General features: G+C 38.7%; 1 protein-coding gene across 14 annotated transcripts in view; it reads left to right on the forward strand.

Moving 5' to 3' along the window:
• IQCH (IQ motif containing H) overlaps positions 1 to 18,339 on the forward strand; it is a 293,872-nt gene that overhangs the window by 96,607 nt on the left and 178,926 nt on the right. For 13 of the 14 annotated variants that reach the window (XR_013520764.1, XR_013520762.1, XR_008474182.2 and 10 more), the window contains one exon: positions 12,493 to 12,613. Coding sequence is in view for 4 of the 14 variants with exons in the window: in XM_035258984.3 (XP_035114875.2) it covers positions 12,493 to 12,613 (121 nt within the window). In the remaining 10 variants the exon portion in view is untranslated. Of the gene's footprint in view, positions 1 to 12,492; positions 12,614 to 18,339 lie in introns of those variants that run through there. The other variant, XR_004729564.2, reaches the window with a different exon arrangement.

Genomic DNA, 18,339 nt, shown 5'->3' on the forward strand with positions numbered 1-18,339 from the left:
AATTGTTATTTAATGTAATTAATTAATTTTTTTGAGATGGAGTCTTGCTCTGTTGCCCACGCTGGAGTGCAATGGTGCGATCTCAGCTCATTGTAACCTCTGCCTCCGGGATTCAAGCGATTCTCCTGCCTCAGCCTCCTCAGCAGCTGGGATTACAGACACCTGCCATCACGCCCAGCTAATTTTTGCATTTTTAGTAGACGTGAGGTTTCACCATGTTGTCCAGGCTGTTCTCGAAGACCTGGTGATCCACCCACCTCAGCCTCCCAAAGTGCTGGGACTACAGGCCTGAGGCTCCACGCCTAGCCTTAAGCGTTTTTTAAAAGAAAGCTCATGCCTGCTGGTAACACTTGCTTGTCTTTTGTCAAAAAAAAAAAAAAGTCTTTAGATTAACCAAACATGGTGGCTCATGCCTGTAATCTCAATACTTTGGGAGGCCAAGGCAGGCAGATCACTTGAGGTCAGGAATTCGAGACCAGCTGGCCAACATGGCGAAACCCCGCCTCTACTGGAAATATAAAAATAAACCAGGTATGGTGGTACATGCCTGTACTCTCAGTTACTATGGGAGACTGAGACAAAAGAATCACTTGAACCCCAGGTGGCGGAGGTTGCAGTGAGCAAATATCATGCCATTGCACTCCAGCCTGGGCAACAAAACGGAGACTTAGTCTCAAAAAAAAAAAAAAAAAGTCTTTAGATGACCTTTATTTTGAAAGATTTTTCACTGGATGTAGAATTTGGGGTAGCCATGTTTTTTTCTTTTTTTTTTTTTTTTTGCTTATTTGGTGCCTTCAAGTTCCATTGTTTCTGATGAGAAGTCAACGATTATTCAAATTGTTCCCCTGTGTATATAGTGGATCTTTTTTCCTTTTCTGACTGCTTTCAAGATTATTTTGCCTTTGACTTCCAGGGGTTTGATTATCATGTGCTAGAATGTAGTTTCCTTTGTGTTTATTCTGCTTGGGATTCATTGTATGAGTTTCTAGGATCTGTAGGTTTGGTTTTCAACAAATTGGGGAATATTTTTGCCATTGTTTCTTTGAATATTTTTCTCTATAATTATCTTCCTCTTCTCCTTCTGGGGCTTCAGTTACATGCAGATTACACCACGTGATATTGTCCCACAGGTCACTGAAGAACCATGATGTAAAATTCTTTTTCCTGTTATTCAGATTAGGTAGTAGCCATTGATTGCTCTTCAAGTTCCCTACCCTTTCTTCTGCCCACTCTAATTTGCTGTCAAATCTGTTTCATTAATTTCTATTTCAAATATTTTACTTTCAGTTTTAGAATATCCATTTAGCTCTCTTTTATATACATTTAATTTCTCTGCCAAGATTTTCCATGTATTCATTTATTATTGTATTTTCTTTAAGGTCTTTAAAATATGTATAACAGCAGCTCTAGAGTCCTTATTTGCTCATTCTAATATCAGAGTCACCTTAGGATCTGTTTTTATTGCCTACTTTTTCTCTTGACTATGGGCTGCTGCTTCCTATTTCTTCAGATATGCAGTAACTTTCGTTGTTATGAAAATTATAAATGATCTGTTGTCGAGACTTGGAATTGTTATTTTGCTTTCTCAAGTGTTGATTGTTATTCAAATAGGCAGTTAATTTGACTAAATTCTAACTCCAGATTCTATCCTTGCTGTGGTTGGTAGCAGCTGAAATCTCTGCTCAGTTTTTGCAGATCTTTAACAGTTGCATCTTGGCTGGGCTCCTTAAAAACCTCTTTCAAATACATGGCACTCAGAGGTCAGCCAAGGATTTATATGGCATTTGTTTGCAAATGTTGGAATCTCCTCTCCTTCTTGCAGCTTCCTCATTTCTATTATTTCTCCATATTTTCAGCTTTTGTGATAGCACTAAACTGCATCCTCTGGCTTTCAAGCCAGTAAGACTGTGTTTTTCTTATTGAATTGTATCTACTCTGCCCCTCATAGTCTGAAAGTACTTCCAGGCCAGAAATCACACTCACATAAATCTCAACTGTTGCAGCTCCCTTCTTTCAAGATCAGCTACCATCTAGCTTCTGCCTGCTTTCATTCTCAGTGCCTTCAAATAGTTGGGTTTTGTTTTGTTTTACATTTTGTCCAGAGTTTGTTATTCTTATCTTCAGGAGAGAGACTCTTTTCTAAGCTGCTTCACTATTACCATAAAGATAATATTTGCTACTGTATTACCTTTACCAAAATAGAAAATATTTGCTACTAATATGTCCATTTTAATTATTTCTTCCCAGAAAGTCTTAACTGATTATTATTATTATTGAGACAGAGTCTTGCTCTGTCACCTAGGCTGGAGAACAATGGCATGATCTCGACTCACTACAATCTCCACCTCCCTGGTTCAAGTGATTCTCCTACCTCAGCCTCCTGAGTAGCTAGGATTACAGGTGCATACCACCATACCTGGCTAATATTTGTATTTTTAGTAGAGATGAGATTTCACCATGTTGGTCAGGCTGCTCTCAAACTCCTGATCTGTTGATCCGCCTATGTCCACTTCCTAAAATGCTGGGATTACAGTTGTGAGCCACTGTGCCCCGCCAAGTGATTATTTTTAAAAAACATTCTTTGCTCTTTTTCTTCTTCAAGTAAGACAATAAGACAGAATTAGATGAGTTCTGAATTGTGCTATGCCTTCAGGAGAGTATACAAATAATTACAATATATGTTATAAGATAAGTAAAAAGAAAAACTATAGAAAATAAAAGGAAGAAGAGTTCAGAAGTGATTTCCTACAGGAGGTTACATTTAAGCTAGTTGTTAAAGGGTGACAAGAATTTAATAGCAGAGCAGAGAGGAGAAGAATATTCTAGAAGGAATGTTATAAGAAATGCAAAACAGTGTGAGGTAAGGCTCAGGTCTAACATTATATGTATAATTTATGACATAAAACCAATACTTAAAAGTTCATGTCATGAACATACTGCTGTACACAACAACATGGTGAATCTCACAACCACATTTGGAAGAAAAAAAGCCAGATACAAAAGAATACATACTGTAATAATCTATTTATATAAAGTTTGAAAACAGAAAAACAATAGGTGGTAATAGAATTCAGAATACTGGCTGCCTTTGAGTTGTGGTAGTGACTGGGAGGGAACGCATGAAGGGCTTCTAGTGCCTGCAATGCTCTACTCCTTGCTCTGAATGCTAGTTACCCACAGTGGTCACTTGATAACAATTCATCGCTTATGCCTTTTGAAAAATGAATGTTGTGACTGGGCATGGTGTCTCACACTTGTAATCCCAGCACTTTGGAAGGCTGAGGTGGGAGGATCACTTGAGCCCAGGAGTTTAAGACCAGCCTGGACACCATGGGGGAACCTCATCTGTACACAAAATACAAAAATTACCCAGGCCTGGTGATAGCTCCAGCTACTAAAGATACTGAGATAGGAGACTGCTTGAGCCTAGGAGGTTAAGGCTGCAGTGAGCTGTGATTGCACCACTGCACTCCAGCCTGGGCAACAGAGAAAGACCTTGTCTGAAAAAACAAAAAAAGGAAAAAAAAAAAAAAGAATTTTGTACTGCAATAAAATGTTTTCACATTTCTGGTGTGAAAAATAATTTATGGTATATGTCTCCATCTATTAATTCATTAATTCTTCACAATAGCCTCATGGAAGAACAGTGATGGTGAATTTGATGTAAAATTGAATTCTATAAATTCAAAATATTATGATACAAAATAAGTTATTGCTTTATCTTTTATTTTTATTTATTTATTTAAAGACCAGGTCTCTCTGTCACTCAGGCTGGAATGCAGTAGCATAATCACAACTCACTGCAGCCTTGAACTCATGGGCTCAAGCAATCCTCTCACCTCACTCAGCCTCCCAAGTAGCTGAGATTACAGGTGCATGCCCAGATAAATTTTGTTATTTTTTGTAGAGACTGGAGCTTACTGTGTTGGTTAGTCTGACATTGATCTCCTGGCTTTAAGCAATTCTCCCATATCACCCTCCCAAAGCACTGGGATTGCAGGCATTAGCTGCTGCACCCAGTCAAATTCTAGCTTTGTACATAAAGTTTGAAATAATTCAAATTTGAGTGAGTTTTATATATTTCTATACACACACCCACATTATATTTACTATTCAAGTGAATTATACTATATATATATATAATTCAAGAATTATATATATAATTCACTATATATATATATTGTGTGTGTGTGTGTGTGTGTGTGTCCTGTATTATTTAGGATATCAGTTCTGAACATGTAGAAAATAACAATAGATTAAATACAACCATAGTTAACAGTTTGAGCATAGCAGTTTGCGGCTCATTTGGCAGTTCCACAATGTCAAGTACATACACACTTTCCATCTGACTGCTCTTACCTCCTGGATAGGCATCTTGAGATCTCAGGTGGCTACTCAGCTCCCACCATCCTGCCTTTATTTCAGTCAGTAGAGTCACTAGATTCCTATACCACTGGCCACAAGCTTGTCAGAAAGCCATAAAAAGTGCAAGGGAGTCTGGGAGATTTAATTTCTGGCTGAGGAGTTCATTGGATGTTAGCCAGCAGTCTTTGCCATACCTGGCATTCTTTGCCTGTCTTGAATTACATGAGTTCAGAATTATGGAATGTCTCCAGAAACAGATCCTTTACATAAAAATCACTTGCTCTGTAGATAAGAGGATTCCTATTTTACAGAGGATAAAACTGAAACTCAGAGAAGTTAAATAACATACATTCTGCACATGCTAATTAAGTGACAGAGCTAGGAATCCAATCCAGTGCTCCAAGCCCAAGACTCTTGCCTTTATTACAGATGCCTCCCCAGGGAATTTTCTTCTGTCTCCAAGAATGATGGTAAACCTGACTGAGAGAAAGTGAGACTCTTTTTTTTTTTTTTTTTTTTTTGAGATGGAGTTTCGCTCTTGTCACACAGGCTGGAGTGCAATAGCGCGATCTCGGCTCACCACAACTTCCGCCTCCTGGGATCAGGCAATTCTCCTGCCTCAGCCTCCTGAGTAGCTGGGATTACAGGCACGTGCCATCATGCCCAGCTAAGAAAGTGAGGCTCTTAATGTATCTAAGTTAAGTGGCACCAAGAAAGTCAAGAGAAAGTGGGCAGAGTGGTAGGACATATGACTAGAGCCATTGAGCTAAGCTGTGCTTGATGAAAGCATCAGAAACTTAAAGCAAGAAAGTACAGTAAAAACAAACCCCACTGGACCATGAAACAGTGACATGCATTTTTCATTTTGCCTCTGAAATTGATAAACTGTATGCTCTGGTTATTTTTTCTTTCTATTTCTTAGTGGTCCTTTTTCATAATATGCAGAGGGGGTTGGGGCAGGGTTGCCAAATATGATCATCCAGTTTGAGCACAAATTCACCAAGCAGAAGATTCTGGAGCAAAGTAGAGAGGTACAGCATAGCTCCAGTCCTAACCTTTCCCAGCCTTCCAAGTACTACCAGTAAATTATAAAAATACTGAGATTCTCAAAAGTACTACAAAATCTGGAAGGAAGACAATCAAGCAGACATCCTTATTTTTTTTCCTGTCTTCTGCCCAAGGGGGCTTTTAAGAAATATGAAATTGGAAGGTAAATAATGGGTCTGATATTTTCTAAGAGAAGCAAAGTCTTCAGGACTCTATGAACATATTCCAAAGTGCTTGGGGGTTGAAGGTAGGGAGGGATGGCCTTACCTTCAACTAAGTCAGCAAGTCCTGATAGGGGATGTTTATCAAGATCTCAAGAGAGGCAGGAGAGCCTAAAAACTCTAACAAGGACTGCATACCTCAACAGAGGCTTCCCCACTCCAAACCCTCAGGTACTAGAAAGGTAGAAAAAAAAAAAGAATGCCCAGTTCTGAGATGTTGCTGGGAGACATCACACTGGTACCAGATAATGGGAGAGGAGATTCTATATCACAGCAAGTGAAATGTCTGGGCAGAGCTACCCAAGTATGCACAAGGGAAAAAGAAATGATATGGTCACAATATGGATTTCCAGTGGTCTTTGCATTTTCTCTGTGTCAGTATTTCATCCCCAACTAATGAAAGCAAGGGAGGGGAGATGGAAGGGAGAATCGTGGGCTGCAAAAGACAAAGCCTAACCTAGGAAAAACATAAATGAAGGAACAGAAGGAATTTTCTTACAGTTTCTTCACATTATACTACAACTTAATAAGAGCATAAATTAATTACAACTAGAGCTCAAACATGAGATGACAAAATAGCAGAATTTAAAAAAGGGTGATTGCAGTTATAAGGAAACAAATTGAATACCAGAATACTTTATGGAACTCATAAATAAACTATAAGTACAATGAATATAAAAAACACTGCTGAATATAGAAACACTGGCATAGAGAAAAGACTGTAAGTACAGTAAATGCAGAAGAAAAAGACAAAGGAGGTTATTTAGAAGCTAATAGATACACCTATTGGTTTGGTAAAGACTAATTAAAGAAATGCAAAAATATGATGACTTAAATAAATTAGTTTATTTCTCACTCTCAAAACAGTCCACAATTGAGAAGTCCAAGGCTGGCAGGACAGCTCTGCTCCACACTGTCATTCAAGATGCGATTTCTTTCATCTTGATCTCCATCAGCTCCTCATTAAAGTAGTTACCGGACATTCTTATCGCAATGGTAGAAGCTGGCTCCTTTCCACACACCCACATTTCAGCCCATAGGAAGGATAATGATAGTACTGGCAGGCACTCTGAGGACATGACCCAGAAGTTACACTGATCACTTCTGCTTACATCTTATTGGCCGGAATTTGATCACTGGTCCACATTTAGGCACAGGGGATGCTAGGAAATGTATTCTGTCACTGGACAGCCATGTGCTCAGCTAAAACTCAGGATGTCCTATTCTAAGAGGAACCAAGTAACACAATGTGAAAGATAAGGATGAGCCAACATTTAAGGACATTTGGTGTCCCTAAGACAGAGAAGCCAGAAAATGAAAGAGAAAGGGTATTGAATAATATAATAAGATAAGAAAATTTTTCTCAAGGTCAAGAAAGAACTGAGTCTACAGGTAAAAAGAAAGCATCAAATCCCAGGAAATTTTGATTTAGAATATTTAACATAAAAATATTTTTTAGTTAAACATTTGGATTTCAAAGACAAAGAATGCTTCAGACATTGAGATAAAAAGAAAGTAAATCACCTACCAGGGGTGGAAAAGCAGATGGCTGTCAGATTTCACAATGATTCTTGTTGTGGAATAAAATGGTGCAATGTCTGCAAATTTTAAAGAAAAGAAAGGATGACCCCAGATGTAATTCAAACATGACTTGTTTTAATTCTAGTAAAGTACACATGAACACTTGTTGGGAAGAACTGCTTGATTACCAAAGCCAACCAGTTAAGAGATCAATCAAAATAAAGAGCTCAAGCAGAGAAGCCATGACAGATGAACTGTTTGTAAGCTCTGGACCCATTTACATGTAGAGCTAACACTAAACAATCATAAAATTATGGTATCAAAACAGAATGTGAACATTATAAATCTGGATTGTATAAAAATAATGATACAATAAAGATTGGGGAAGTGAGGGAGAGGAGATCAGGGCATCAAGAGAGTTCTAATGTTCTCACCATTTGAAGCTAAGATATCGTATCCAAAATAAAATCATGTGGTAAATAGATCTAAACGCTTTTCATAATCAACTTAATTTAACTCTAGAGCAGGGGTACGCAAACTACTGCCTGAGGGCTGACCACCTGTTTTTGTAAATAAAATTTTTGTCCATTTGGGCTGCGATAAACTGGTTGGTTTATAAACAACAGAAATTTATTTCTCATGGTTTTAGAAGTTGAGAAGTCCAAAATCAAGCTGGTGGCAGATTTGGTGTATGGTGAAGACCTATTTCCTTGTTCATATATGGCACCTTCTCTCTGTGTTCTCACATGATGGAGGGGACATGACAGCTCTCTGGGGTCTCTTTTTATAAGAGCATTAATTCCATTCATGATGGTTCCATCCTCATGATTTAACCACCCTCCAAAGGCCTCATCTCTTAAAAGTATCACATTTGTGATTGTTTCAACATACGAATTTAGGGGGGAGGCTAACATTCAGACCACAGCATACAGCTTCACCCATTTATTTAGACATTGTCTGCGTGCTGCTTTCTTACTATCTGAATAACAGATAGTAAGACAACAGATCTAAACAGAAAATATTTATTATTTGGCCTTTTAAGGAAAAATTTGCCAGCCCTTGCAGAGGAATCATTTAATTCAGAGAAATCTTGTGGTAAAGAATGTTCATTGCAGCACTGTTTACAATAGCAAAGACCTGGAACCAACCCAAATGCCCATCGATGATAGACTGGACAGGGAAAATGTGGCACATATACACCATGGAATACTATGCAGCCATCAAAAACAATGAGTTCGTGTCCTTTGTAGGGACATGGATGAATCTGGAGAACATCATTCTCAGCAAACTGACACAAGAACAGAAAATGAAATACCACATGTTCTTACTCATAGGTGGGTGTTGAACAATGAGAACACATGGACACAGGGAGGGGACCACTACACACTGGGGTCTGTTGGGGGAAATAGGAGAGGGACAGTGGGGGGTGGGGAGTTGGGGAGAGAGAGTGTGGGGAGAAATGCCAGATGTGGGTGAAGGGGAGGAAGGCAGCAAATCATACTGCCACGTGTGTGCCTATGCAACTATCTTGCATGTTCTTCACATGTACCCCAAAATCTAAAATGCAATAAAAAAATTAATAAGTCCTATTTTTTATACAAGGATTTATCATTCTAAAGAGTCAGGGATGAATGGATCACCTGATGATATTTGGCATGATTTCTTAAGCTTTTGTCTTTTGTATTTCTACACTGCTTGGAATCTTTATAATGGGCATACATATTTTTACCAAAATAATAAAACAGAATGGTTTTTCTATTTGAAAACACTGGGAGCATAAATGCCAGAGTATTAACAATGGTTAATTCTGGCTGATGGGAATATGATAGCTGTTTTCTTATTTACGTTTTTCTGTATTTTTTTACATTTTCAGAACAATTTTTGGCCAGGTACAGTGGTTCACACCTGTAATCCTAACACTTTGGGAGGCCAAGGCAGGAGGATGGCTTGAGCTTGCTAGTTCAAGGCCAGCCTGGGCAATAGAGCAAAACCCTGTCTTTACAAAAAAATACTAAAAATTAACCAGGTGTGTTGGTGCACACCTGTGGTCCCAGCTACCTGGGAGGCTGAGGTGGGAAAATCACCTGAGCTCAGGAGGTCAAGGCTGCAATGAGCTGTGATCATGCCACTGAACTCCAGCCTGGGTGACAGAGCGAGAGCCTTTCTTTAAAAAAAAATTTTAAGCTATTTTAGAAGATACAGCATCAAGTGATAATGTTCTGTATTCCAGTTTAGGGAATAATAATGAAGAACTAGATAGAAGAGGACATTGTTTTATTTATAATATGATTTATATCATATACAAACTACAAAGTATGGTTGCAGAATAAAATATAATGAAAAGCACGACAAAAGAAGCCACAGCAGATGATATTTTAATTCTTTCAGGCAATCAGCACTTTCACAAAGCTGGTTTCTTTTTTTTTTTTTTTTCCTTTTCAGATGGAGTCTCACTCTGTCACTCAGGCTGGAGTGCTGTGGCACGATCTTGGCTCACTGCAAACTCCACCTCTCAAGTTCAAGCAATTCTCTGCCTCAGCCTCCCGAGTAGCTGGGATTACAGGTGCCTGCCACCATACCCAGCTAATTTTTGTATTTTTAGTAGAGATGGGGTTTCACCATGTTGGCCAGGCTGGTCTTGAAGTCCTGACCTCATGATCTACCCGCCTCAGCCTCCCAAAGTGCTGGGATTACAGGCATGAGCCACCGCACCTGGCAAAGCTGGTTTCTTTAATTTGCATTGGTCTCAATCTACCTTTCCAGTTTCATTCCCCTGTCCTATGCTCCTTCTCATATCCATGCCCTATACTCCAGTCACATAGAGCTCCTCCTCATCAGTGAAATCTTCATGCGTAAAATATGCTGTTTTGCTCTATTGCTACCACTTTTTCTGCCTATAACTGTATCCTCTTCTCCACCTGATATAATTTAGTGCTTTCTTCAATGCGCAATTTAAATATCACTTATTGCAGTACATCTTAACTTTGGCTGCGCATCAGAATCACCTTGGGAGCTTTCTAGAAATACTGAAGCCCAGGCCCCAGTCCAGCTATTCTGAGTTAATTGCCCAGGTTGGGGCCCGTGCAGCAGTATTTTTAAAAAGCTCCCTGAGTAATTCTAATATATAGCCAGGCTGAGAGTCACTGCAAAGCCTTCTGCAATACCAGCAGGCAGTTAATTACTCCCTCTTCTATACTCCTCCAGCCCTTAGCTTTTCCATTGCTCATGAAATTTAATGCTCATTGTGTTAAAGTTAGTGTTATATAGTAAGTGCTCAGTAAATGCTGAAGGTCGTTTCGTTCCTTCACCCTCCAACCAAGCATTTGCAGAAGTGGTTATCCTTACCATGGAATAGGACAGCAGAGTGGGCAGATGTTTCCTATCCAAGACACTATCTGAGGGATTTATTTCTGTAAATGAAAACACTACCTTCCATCCCCCAGCGCGCACACACACACACACACACACACACACGTCACGTCACTGCCTTTTCGGCATAGTTCTTGGTTCTTGTTTTTGCATTGTTGAGATGGATGCAATTGAAAGAATTAAATGAATGTGCTGATTGCCTGACAGAGTCTGAATATCACCTGCCTACCATCCTCTCCTTTGTGTCATCCTTTATGCTGTGTTTTATATTGGATCCTGCTACTTTAGCTTTCAAGAGCAGGTTGTCAGGTGTTCTTTGTCAAAGGCTTTCAGAAAATCCAGATAAATTATGCTCTGTGTCCTGAAACTGCCAAACCTATATTTTACATAATCACAGTGCTTGACAGTTTTATTTAAGTTGAATCTTTCTCTCTTCTTCCAATTTACCTTTGTCTTACTGACCCTTATATCCTTATATCAATCAGACAAGTGGAGACCCTGCCACTTTTGATATTGAATATCCTCAGCTATGTACATACCTTCTAGAGCATAGTGCATTGGATATCTCAGCCTCCCTGATTAGGAGGAGACCCTGGAAGCTGCTCATGTCTGGAGATGAGGTGGGGAGAGGAGAGCTGAGGATGAGGGCCAGAAACCAAGGTGGATCAGCGAGACCAGAGTCTCACAATAAATCTTCTTAAGAGTCCCACACTTGTTATTAAGGTGAGGCTGGTAGCACCTCCCTTTCTCCTTCTGATTCACCTGGAAAAAAACAGATTGCACTAACAGTCTACTCTTTCCTATTCAAAATACTTTATTTACTGAACATCATCAAAGTATTTGATCTTCATGGAGTTACCACATCCTGGCAGTGGGGGCCCTAACTCTTTGCCCACACAGACATTTCTCAACTAATAGATACTTATTTTGTAAAGTGATTTCTCCCCCTAGTCTTGATGAAGCTTTCCCTTTCTTTTTCCTTAAAGTCATTATGACCTTGATGGCAATAAGGTATTGTGCAACCAAGTCCAATGGCAAATTTTACTAATGTAAAATCAGATTAATTTCAGAATTGAATAATCTGTGCATATCTAGTATACTGTATGGCCTGAAACAAATCTAATCTTTATGTCTTGAGTTCTTTATTGGTTAAATAGCAAACTGTTACCTAGTTTCCTTGGAAGTTATGCAAATTAATTAATATTTGGAAAATGACCTGAAAATTCAGTCTATAAATGCCAAACAGTTGCATCTTCCCTGCTGAGACAGCCCAGGTGATTTATAAACTCGTATAATATAGGTAAAAATAGTGTACTTGGACTGTACAATCAAATGTGATTTATATGCAATGTATGTAATCTTAAAAATCTAGAAACCATTTAATAGAAAAAAATTCATATATTTGATAACTAATAAAAGTAGTTTAAGACTTTAGGAAAAGTATCTTCTATAACTGATCTAGATATTGTATCTTTGTAATCATCTCTGAGATCTGCAAAAGAATCTACTCAGAGTTCATCTTTAACCTGTTAGTGTTGATTGATATGTTTATCTTTGAATTCTTCCATTTTTTTTTTTAGCCTTAACGCTCTAACATTTAATTCCTAGGAAATTTTTTTTGTACAAAACTTTGCTGTATTCAAAACCTCCTCTGTCAAGATTTTGCATTTTTATATTTAGTCATTAAAATTGAACAAAATCTTAATAGTTCTTTTATTAACTACTATATTGACTTTATATAGTGGAAATCACAACATGTTAATTGGACTTAATTAACTATTTTAAATTACACAAACTCCAGACAGTAGTAGACAATACACAAGGTATTCATGAGCAATAAAATTGGAGCTGATATTGCTACCTTATTAAAACTTAATGAAACTATTCATAACTTTATTGTTTACAAGAAGAAAACTATGTTCACTGTCAAGGCAAAAGTGTTTGCTGAAACAAATTTTTTTTTGTTTAGGTAAAGGTTCAGAAGTTAATCAAAGGGTCTACCATATCCAACCTCACAGTTCTGCCATCTTCTCGCCGCACAGATTCCTATTTAACTCCTATACCAGTCTTACAAGCAGATGCCAACAGAGGTTAGTGATTGCATAGCCATTTTATGTGACCGTCCTTATGTTATAAGGAAATATGAAGCCAGAATTAATGTAATTGGCGTTTAAGCTATACTTGTTTTAGTCTAAACTCTAGTCTTGTGAAACCAGTGGATTTTGTTTCTAAGCAAAGGGTCTCTTCTTTATCTCAGTGTATCTAGTACCTAGAGCCATATCCAGCATTTTGTAGACAATAAATGTTGGTTGAGTGAATAAGAAAATGAAAGAATAAGCAAACGAGTGACCAGCTCCTGAATGTCCTAAATGTAACCATCTCTACTTTTCCCTGCTGTTTAATTTAATTGACCAAAGTGTTAAAGAATGCCTAGGTGGATCCCCTTTCCTATCTCAAATATAACTTAGTGAGATGGTCTTTAATTACTCCTTATCTTACCTTCCGTCTGTTGTCTGGAATATTTAGGACCCAAAGCTGGTTCCCAAAGGTTCTTCTGGCACCTAGAAATTTAAAGTCCTCCAGCTTCTAGCTACTGCATCCTCTGGCTGGTGGTGGTAGAGAACCTGACATCACTATGAGTCTCTGGATTTGTTAAGCTTCTCACATCTTTCCTAGTTATATACCATTGTTCAGCGATCTTTGTGACATATGCTTTCTAGTTAGCTTATGAAATATTTACTTCCTGAGAATACTGAGTAACACCAGCAGAGTGTTCTCATTTCTTGCTTTAATATAATCTTGTATTTTTCCTGAACCAAATTAGGATGAATGAAATAGTGAAGGAAGGAAGGAAAGAAGGAAGGAAGGAAGGAAGGAAGGAAGGAAGGAAGGAAGGAAGGAAGGAAGGAATCTGTCTATCTCTCTATCTGTCTATCTATCTGCTATGATTTAGCAATAGAAACAATAAAAAACATTACCACAAAATAAAGGTAAACCTAGAATTTTGGCAACTTCATCCAGAAAAGAAATCACATTTCCATTTCTAAATTATATTCATGAGAACACATAGTTTGTCTACGGCCATACCACCCTGAACGCGCCCGATCTTGTCTGATCTCGGAAGCTAAGCAGGGTCGGGCCTGGTTAGTACTTGGATGGGAGAACACATAGCCTACCATAATATTAGGGATTAATAAAACAATTAATCAGCATATATTTATTGAGTACTTGCCATATGTCTGGTATTGTGCAAGATACTATGAATGTCAGGAAACCACAAGCCACAGAAATATAAATACAGTGTCTATATTTTTTTAGGTGTTCCTGTTATCCTTTAAGGTTGTTTAAGACCCTGCCACTTTTGATCTGTGTTGCCACCTGTGTTGATCTGCCACCCCAGATCTACACAGGTCCAGAATGAGATGAAAGACTAATAACATGCAGAAGAAAGAAGCATTTTGAAAAATGCACTTTAAACTTTCCTACTTTTTCTTGAATACCTGGCTAAATCCAAAAAAGAAAGCTTTCCACCACCCCTCCATATGATTAAGAATACAGGTGTGGCCAGGCGCGGTGGCTCAAGCCTGTAATCCCAGCACTTTGGGAGGCCGAGGTGGGTGGATCACGAGGTCAGCAGATCGAGACCATCCTGGTCAACATGGTGAAACCTCGTCTCTACTAAAAATACAAAAAATTAGCTGGGCATGGTGGCGCATGCCTGTAATCCCCAGCTACTCGGGAGGCTGAGGCAGGAGAATTGTCTGAACCCAGGAGGCGGAGGTTGCGGTGAGCCGAGATCGCGCCATTGCACTCCAGCCTGTGTAACAAGAGCGAAACTCTGTCTCAAAAAAAAAAAAAAAAGAAAGAAAGAAAAAGAAAAGAATACAGGTGTTACTTTACATAGACCAGATTTCAACTTGGCCCTGTGTGACCTGAGGCAAATTGCTTTCTGATCTTAGAATAAACTGAACTCTGTAAACCAGACATGCGTGATCTGGTGCTCGCCTACATCTCCATTTCTCGTCTCACTCAGCTCTTTCTTTTTTTCTTTTATTGCATTTTAGGTTTTGGGGTACATGTCAAGAACATGCAAGATAGTTGCATAGGTATACACGTGGCAGTGTGATTTGCTGTCTTCCTCCCCTTCACCCACATCAGGCATTTCTCCCCATGCTATCCCTCCCAGCTCCCCCTGCCTGCTGTCCCTCCTCTATTCCCCCCAATAGACCCCAGTGTGTAGTGCTCCCCTCCCTGTGTCCATGTGTTCTCATTGTTCATCACCCGCCTATGAGTGAGAATATGTGGTATTTCATTTTCTGTTCTGTGTCAGTTTGCTGAGAATGATGTTCTCCAGATTCATCCATGTCCCTACAAAGGACACGAACTCATCGTTTTTGATTGCTGCATAATATTCCATGGTGTATATGTGCCACATTTTCCCTGTCCAGTCTATCATTAATGGGCATTTGGGTTGATTCCAGGTCTTTGCTATTGTAAACAGTGCTGCAATGAACATTAGTGTGCATGTGTCCTTATAGTAGAACGATTTATAATCCTTTGGATATATACCCAGTAACGGGATTGCTGGATCAAATGGAATTTCTATTTCTAGGTCCTTGAGGAATCACCACACTGTCTTCCACAATGGTTGAACTAATTTACACTCCCACCAGCAGTGTAAAAGTGTTCCTATTTCTCCACATCCTCTCCAGCATCTGTTGTCTCCAGATTTTTTAATGATCGCCATTCTAACTGGCGTGAGATGGTATCTCAATGTAGTTTTGATTTGCATTTCTCTGATAACCAGTGATGATGAGCATTTTTTCATATGTTTGTTGACCTCATGTATGTCTTCTTTTGTAAAGTGTCTGTTCATATACTTTGCCCATTTTTTTAATGGGCTTGTTTGTTTTTTTCTTGTAAATCTGTTTGAGTTCTTTGTAAATTCTGGATATCAGCCCTTTGTCAGATGAGTAAACTGCGAAAGTTTTTTCCCATTCTCTTGGTTGCCGATTCACTCTAGGACTGTTTCTTTTGCTGTGCAGAAGCTGTGGAGTTTGATTAGGTCCCATTTGTCTATTTTGGCTTTCGTTGCCAATGCTTCTGGTGTTTTGGTCATGAAGTCCTTGCCTACTCCTATGTCCTGAATGGTTTTGCCTAGATTTTCTTCTAGAGTTTTTATGGTGCCAGGTCTTATGTTTAAGTCTTTAATCCATCTGGAGTTCATTTTAGTGTAAGGCATCAGGAAGGGGTCCAGTTTCTGCTTTCTGCACATGGCTAGCCAGTTTTCCCAACACCATTTATTAAACAGGGAATCCTTTCCCCATTGCTTGTTTTTGTCAGGTTTATCAAAGATTGTATGGTTGTAGATATGTTGTGTTGCCTCTGATGCCTCTGTTCTGTTCCATTGGTCTATATCTCTGTTTTGATACCAGTACCATGCTATTTTGATTACTATAGCCTTGTAGTATAGTTTGAAGTCCAGTAGTGTGATGCCTCCTGCTGTGTTGCTTTTGCTTAGAATTGACTTGGCTATACGGGCTCTCTTTTGGTTTTATATGAAGTTCAAGGTGGTTTTTTCCAGTTCCGTGAAGAAAGTCAATGGTAGCTTGATGGGGATAGCATTGAATCTGTAAATTACTTTAGGCAGTGTGGCCATTTTCATGATATTGATTCTTCCTAACCATGAACATGGAATGTTTCTCCATCTGTTTGTGTCCTCTCTTATTTCGTTTAGCAGTGGTTTGTAGTTCTCCTTGAAGAGGTACCTTACATTCCTTGTTAGTTGTATTCCTAGGTATTTTACTCTCTTTGTAGCAATTGTGAATGGCAATTAGTTTTTGATTTGGCTCTCTTTAAGTCTGTTATTGGTGTATAGGAATGCTTGTGATTTTTGCACATTGATTTTATATCCTGAGACTTTGCTGAAGTTGCTTATCAGTTTCAGGAGTTTTGGGGCTGAGACAATGGGGTCTTCTAGATATACTATCATGTCATCTGCAAATAGAGACAATTTGGCTTCCTCCTTTCCTATTTGAATACCCTTTATTTCTTTTTCTTGCCTGATTGCTCTGGCTAGAACTTCCAGTACTATATTGAATAGGAGTGCTGAGAGAGGGCATCCTTGTCTAGTGCTAGATTTCAAAGGGAATGCTTCCAGTTTTTGCCTATTCAGTATGATATTGGCTGTTGGTTTGTCGTAAATAGCTTTTATTATTTTGAGATACGTTCCATCGATACCGAGTTTATTGAGGGTTTTTAGCATAAAGGGCTGTTGAATTTTCTCAAAGGCCTTCTCTGCATCAATTGAGATAATCATGTGGCTTTTGTTTTTGGTTCTGTTTATGTGGTGAATTACGTTTATAGACTTGCATATGTTGAACCAGCCTTGCATCCCCGGGATGAATCCTACTTGATCATGGTGGATAAGCTTTTTGATGTGCTGTTGCAATCGGCTTGCCAGTATTTTATTGAAGATTTTTGCATCTATGTTCATCATGGATATTGACCTGAAGTTATCTTTTCTTGTTGAAAACTTCTGCCGGGTTTTGGTATCAGGATGATGTTGGTCTCATAAAATGATTTGGGAAGGATTCCCTCTTTTTGGATTATTTGGAATAGTTTCAGAAGGAAGGGTAACAGTTCCTCTTTGTGTGTCTGATAGACTTTGGCTGTGAACCCATCTGGATCTGGGCTTTTTTTGTGTGGTAGGCTCTTAATTGCTGCCTCAACTTCAGACCTTGTTATTGGTCTATTCATAATTTCAACTTCCTCCTGGTTTAGGCTTGGGAGGACACAAGTGTCCAGGAATTTATCCATTTCTTCCAGGTTTACTAGTTTATGTGCATAGAGTTGTTTGTAATATTCTCTGATGATGGTTTGAATTTCTGTGGAATCTGTGGTGATTTCCCCTTTATTGTTTTTTATTGCGTCTATTTGGTTATTCTCTCTTTTCTTTTTTATCAATCTGGCTAGTGGTCTGTCTATTTTGTTGATCTTTTCAAAAAACCAGCTCTTCGATTTATTGATTTTTTGAAGGGTTTTTCGTGTCTCTATCTCCTTCAGTTCTGCTCTGATCTTAGTTATTTCTTGTCTTCTGCTAGATTTTGAGTTTTTTTTTTATCTTGCTCCTCTAGCTCTTTCAATTTTGACATTAGGGTACCAATTTGGATCTCTCCACTCTTCTCACGTGGGCACTTATTGCTGTATATTTTCCTCTAGAGACTGCTTTAAATGTGTCCCAGAGATTCTGGTATGTTGTGTCTTTGTTCTTGTTGGTTTCGAAGAACTTCTTTATTTCTGCCTTCATTTCATTGTTTATCCAGTCAACATTCAAGAGCCAGTTGTTCAGTTTCCATGAAGCTGTGCGGTTCTGAGTTAGTTTCTGAATTCTGAGTTCCAACTTGATTGCACTGTGGTCTGAGAGACTGTTTGTTATGATTTCAGTTGTTTTGCATTTGCTGCTCACTCAGCTCTTTCTATGCTTAGCCACCCAGGCCTTCTCTCTGATCTTTATCAGGCCAAGCACATTTGCAAATTAGGCCTTCACAAGTGCCTTTTCCTTTGCCAGTAAAGGTCACTTTCTCAAGCACCTGTCCTTTTCCTTCAGAGATTATCACAATTTATCATAATGCATTTATTTGTAAATCTATTTAATATCTTCTTCACCACTAGAGGCTCCATGAGGTCTTTCTGGTTCACCACTGCATCCCCAGCCCCCAGAATAGTTCTTGACACATAATAGGCACTTTATTGGTTAAATGAATAAACGGAATGAATGAACTTTCAATCCCTAATCTATTCAACAGGGAATTAA

This window comes from Callithrix jacchus, chromosome 8, assembly GCF_049354715.1.
Source record: "Callithrix jacchus isolate 240 chromosome 8, calJac240_pri, whole genome shotgun sequence".
Lineage (NCBI taxonomy): Eukaryota > Metazoa > Chordata > Mammalia > Primates > Cebidae > Callithrix > Callithrix jacchus.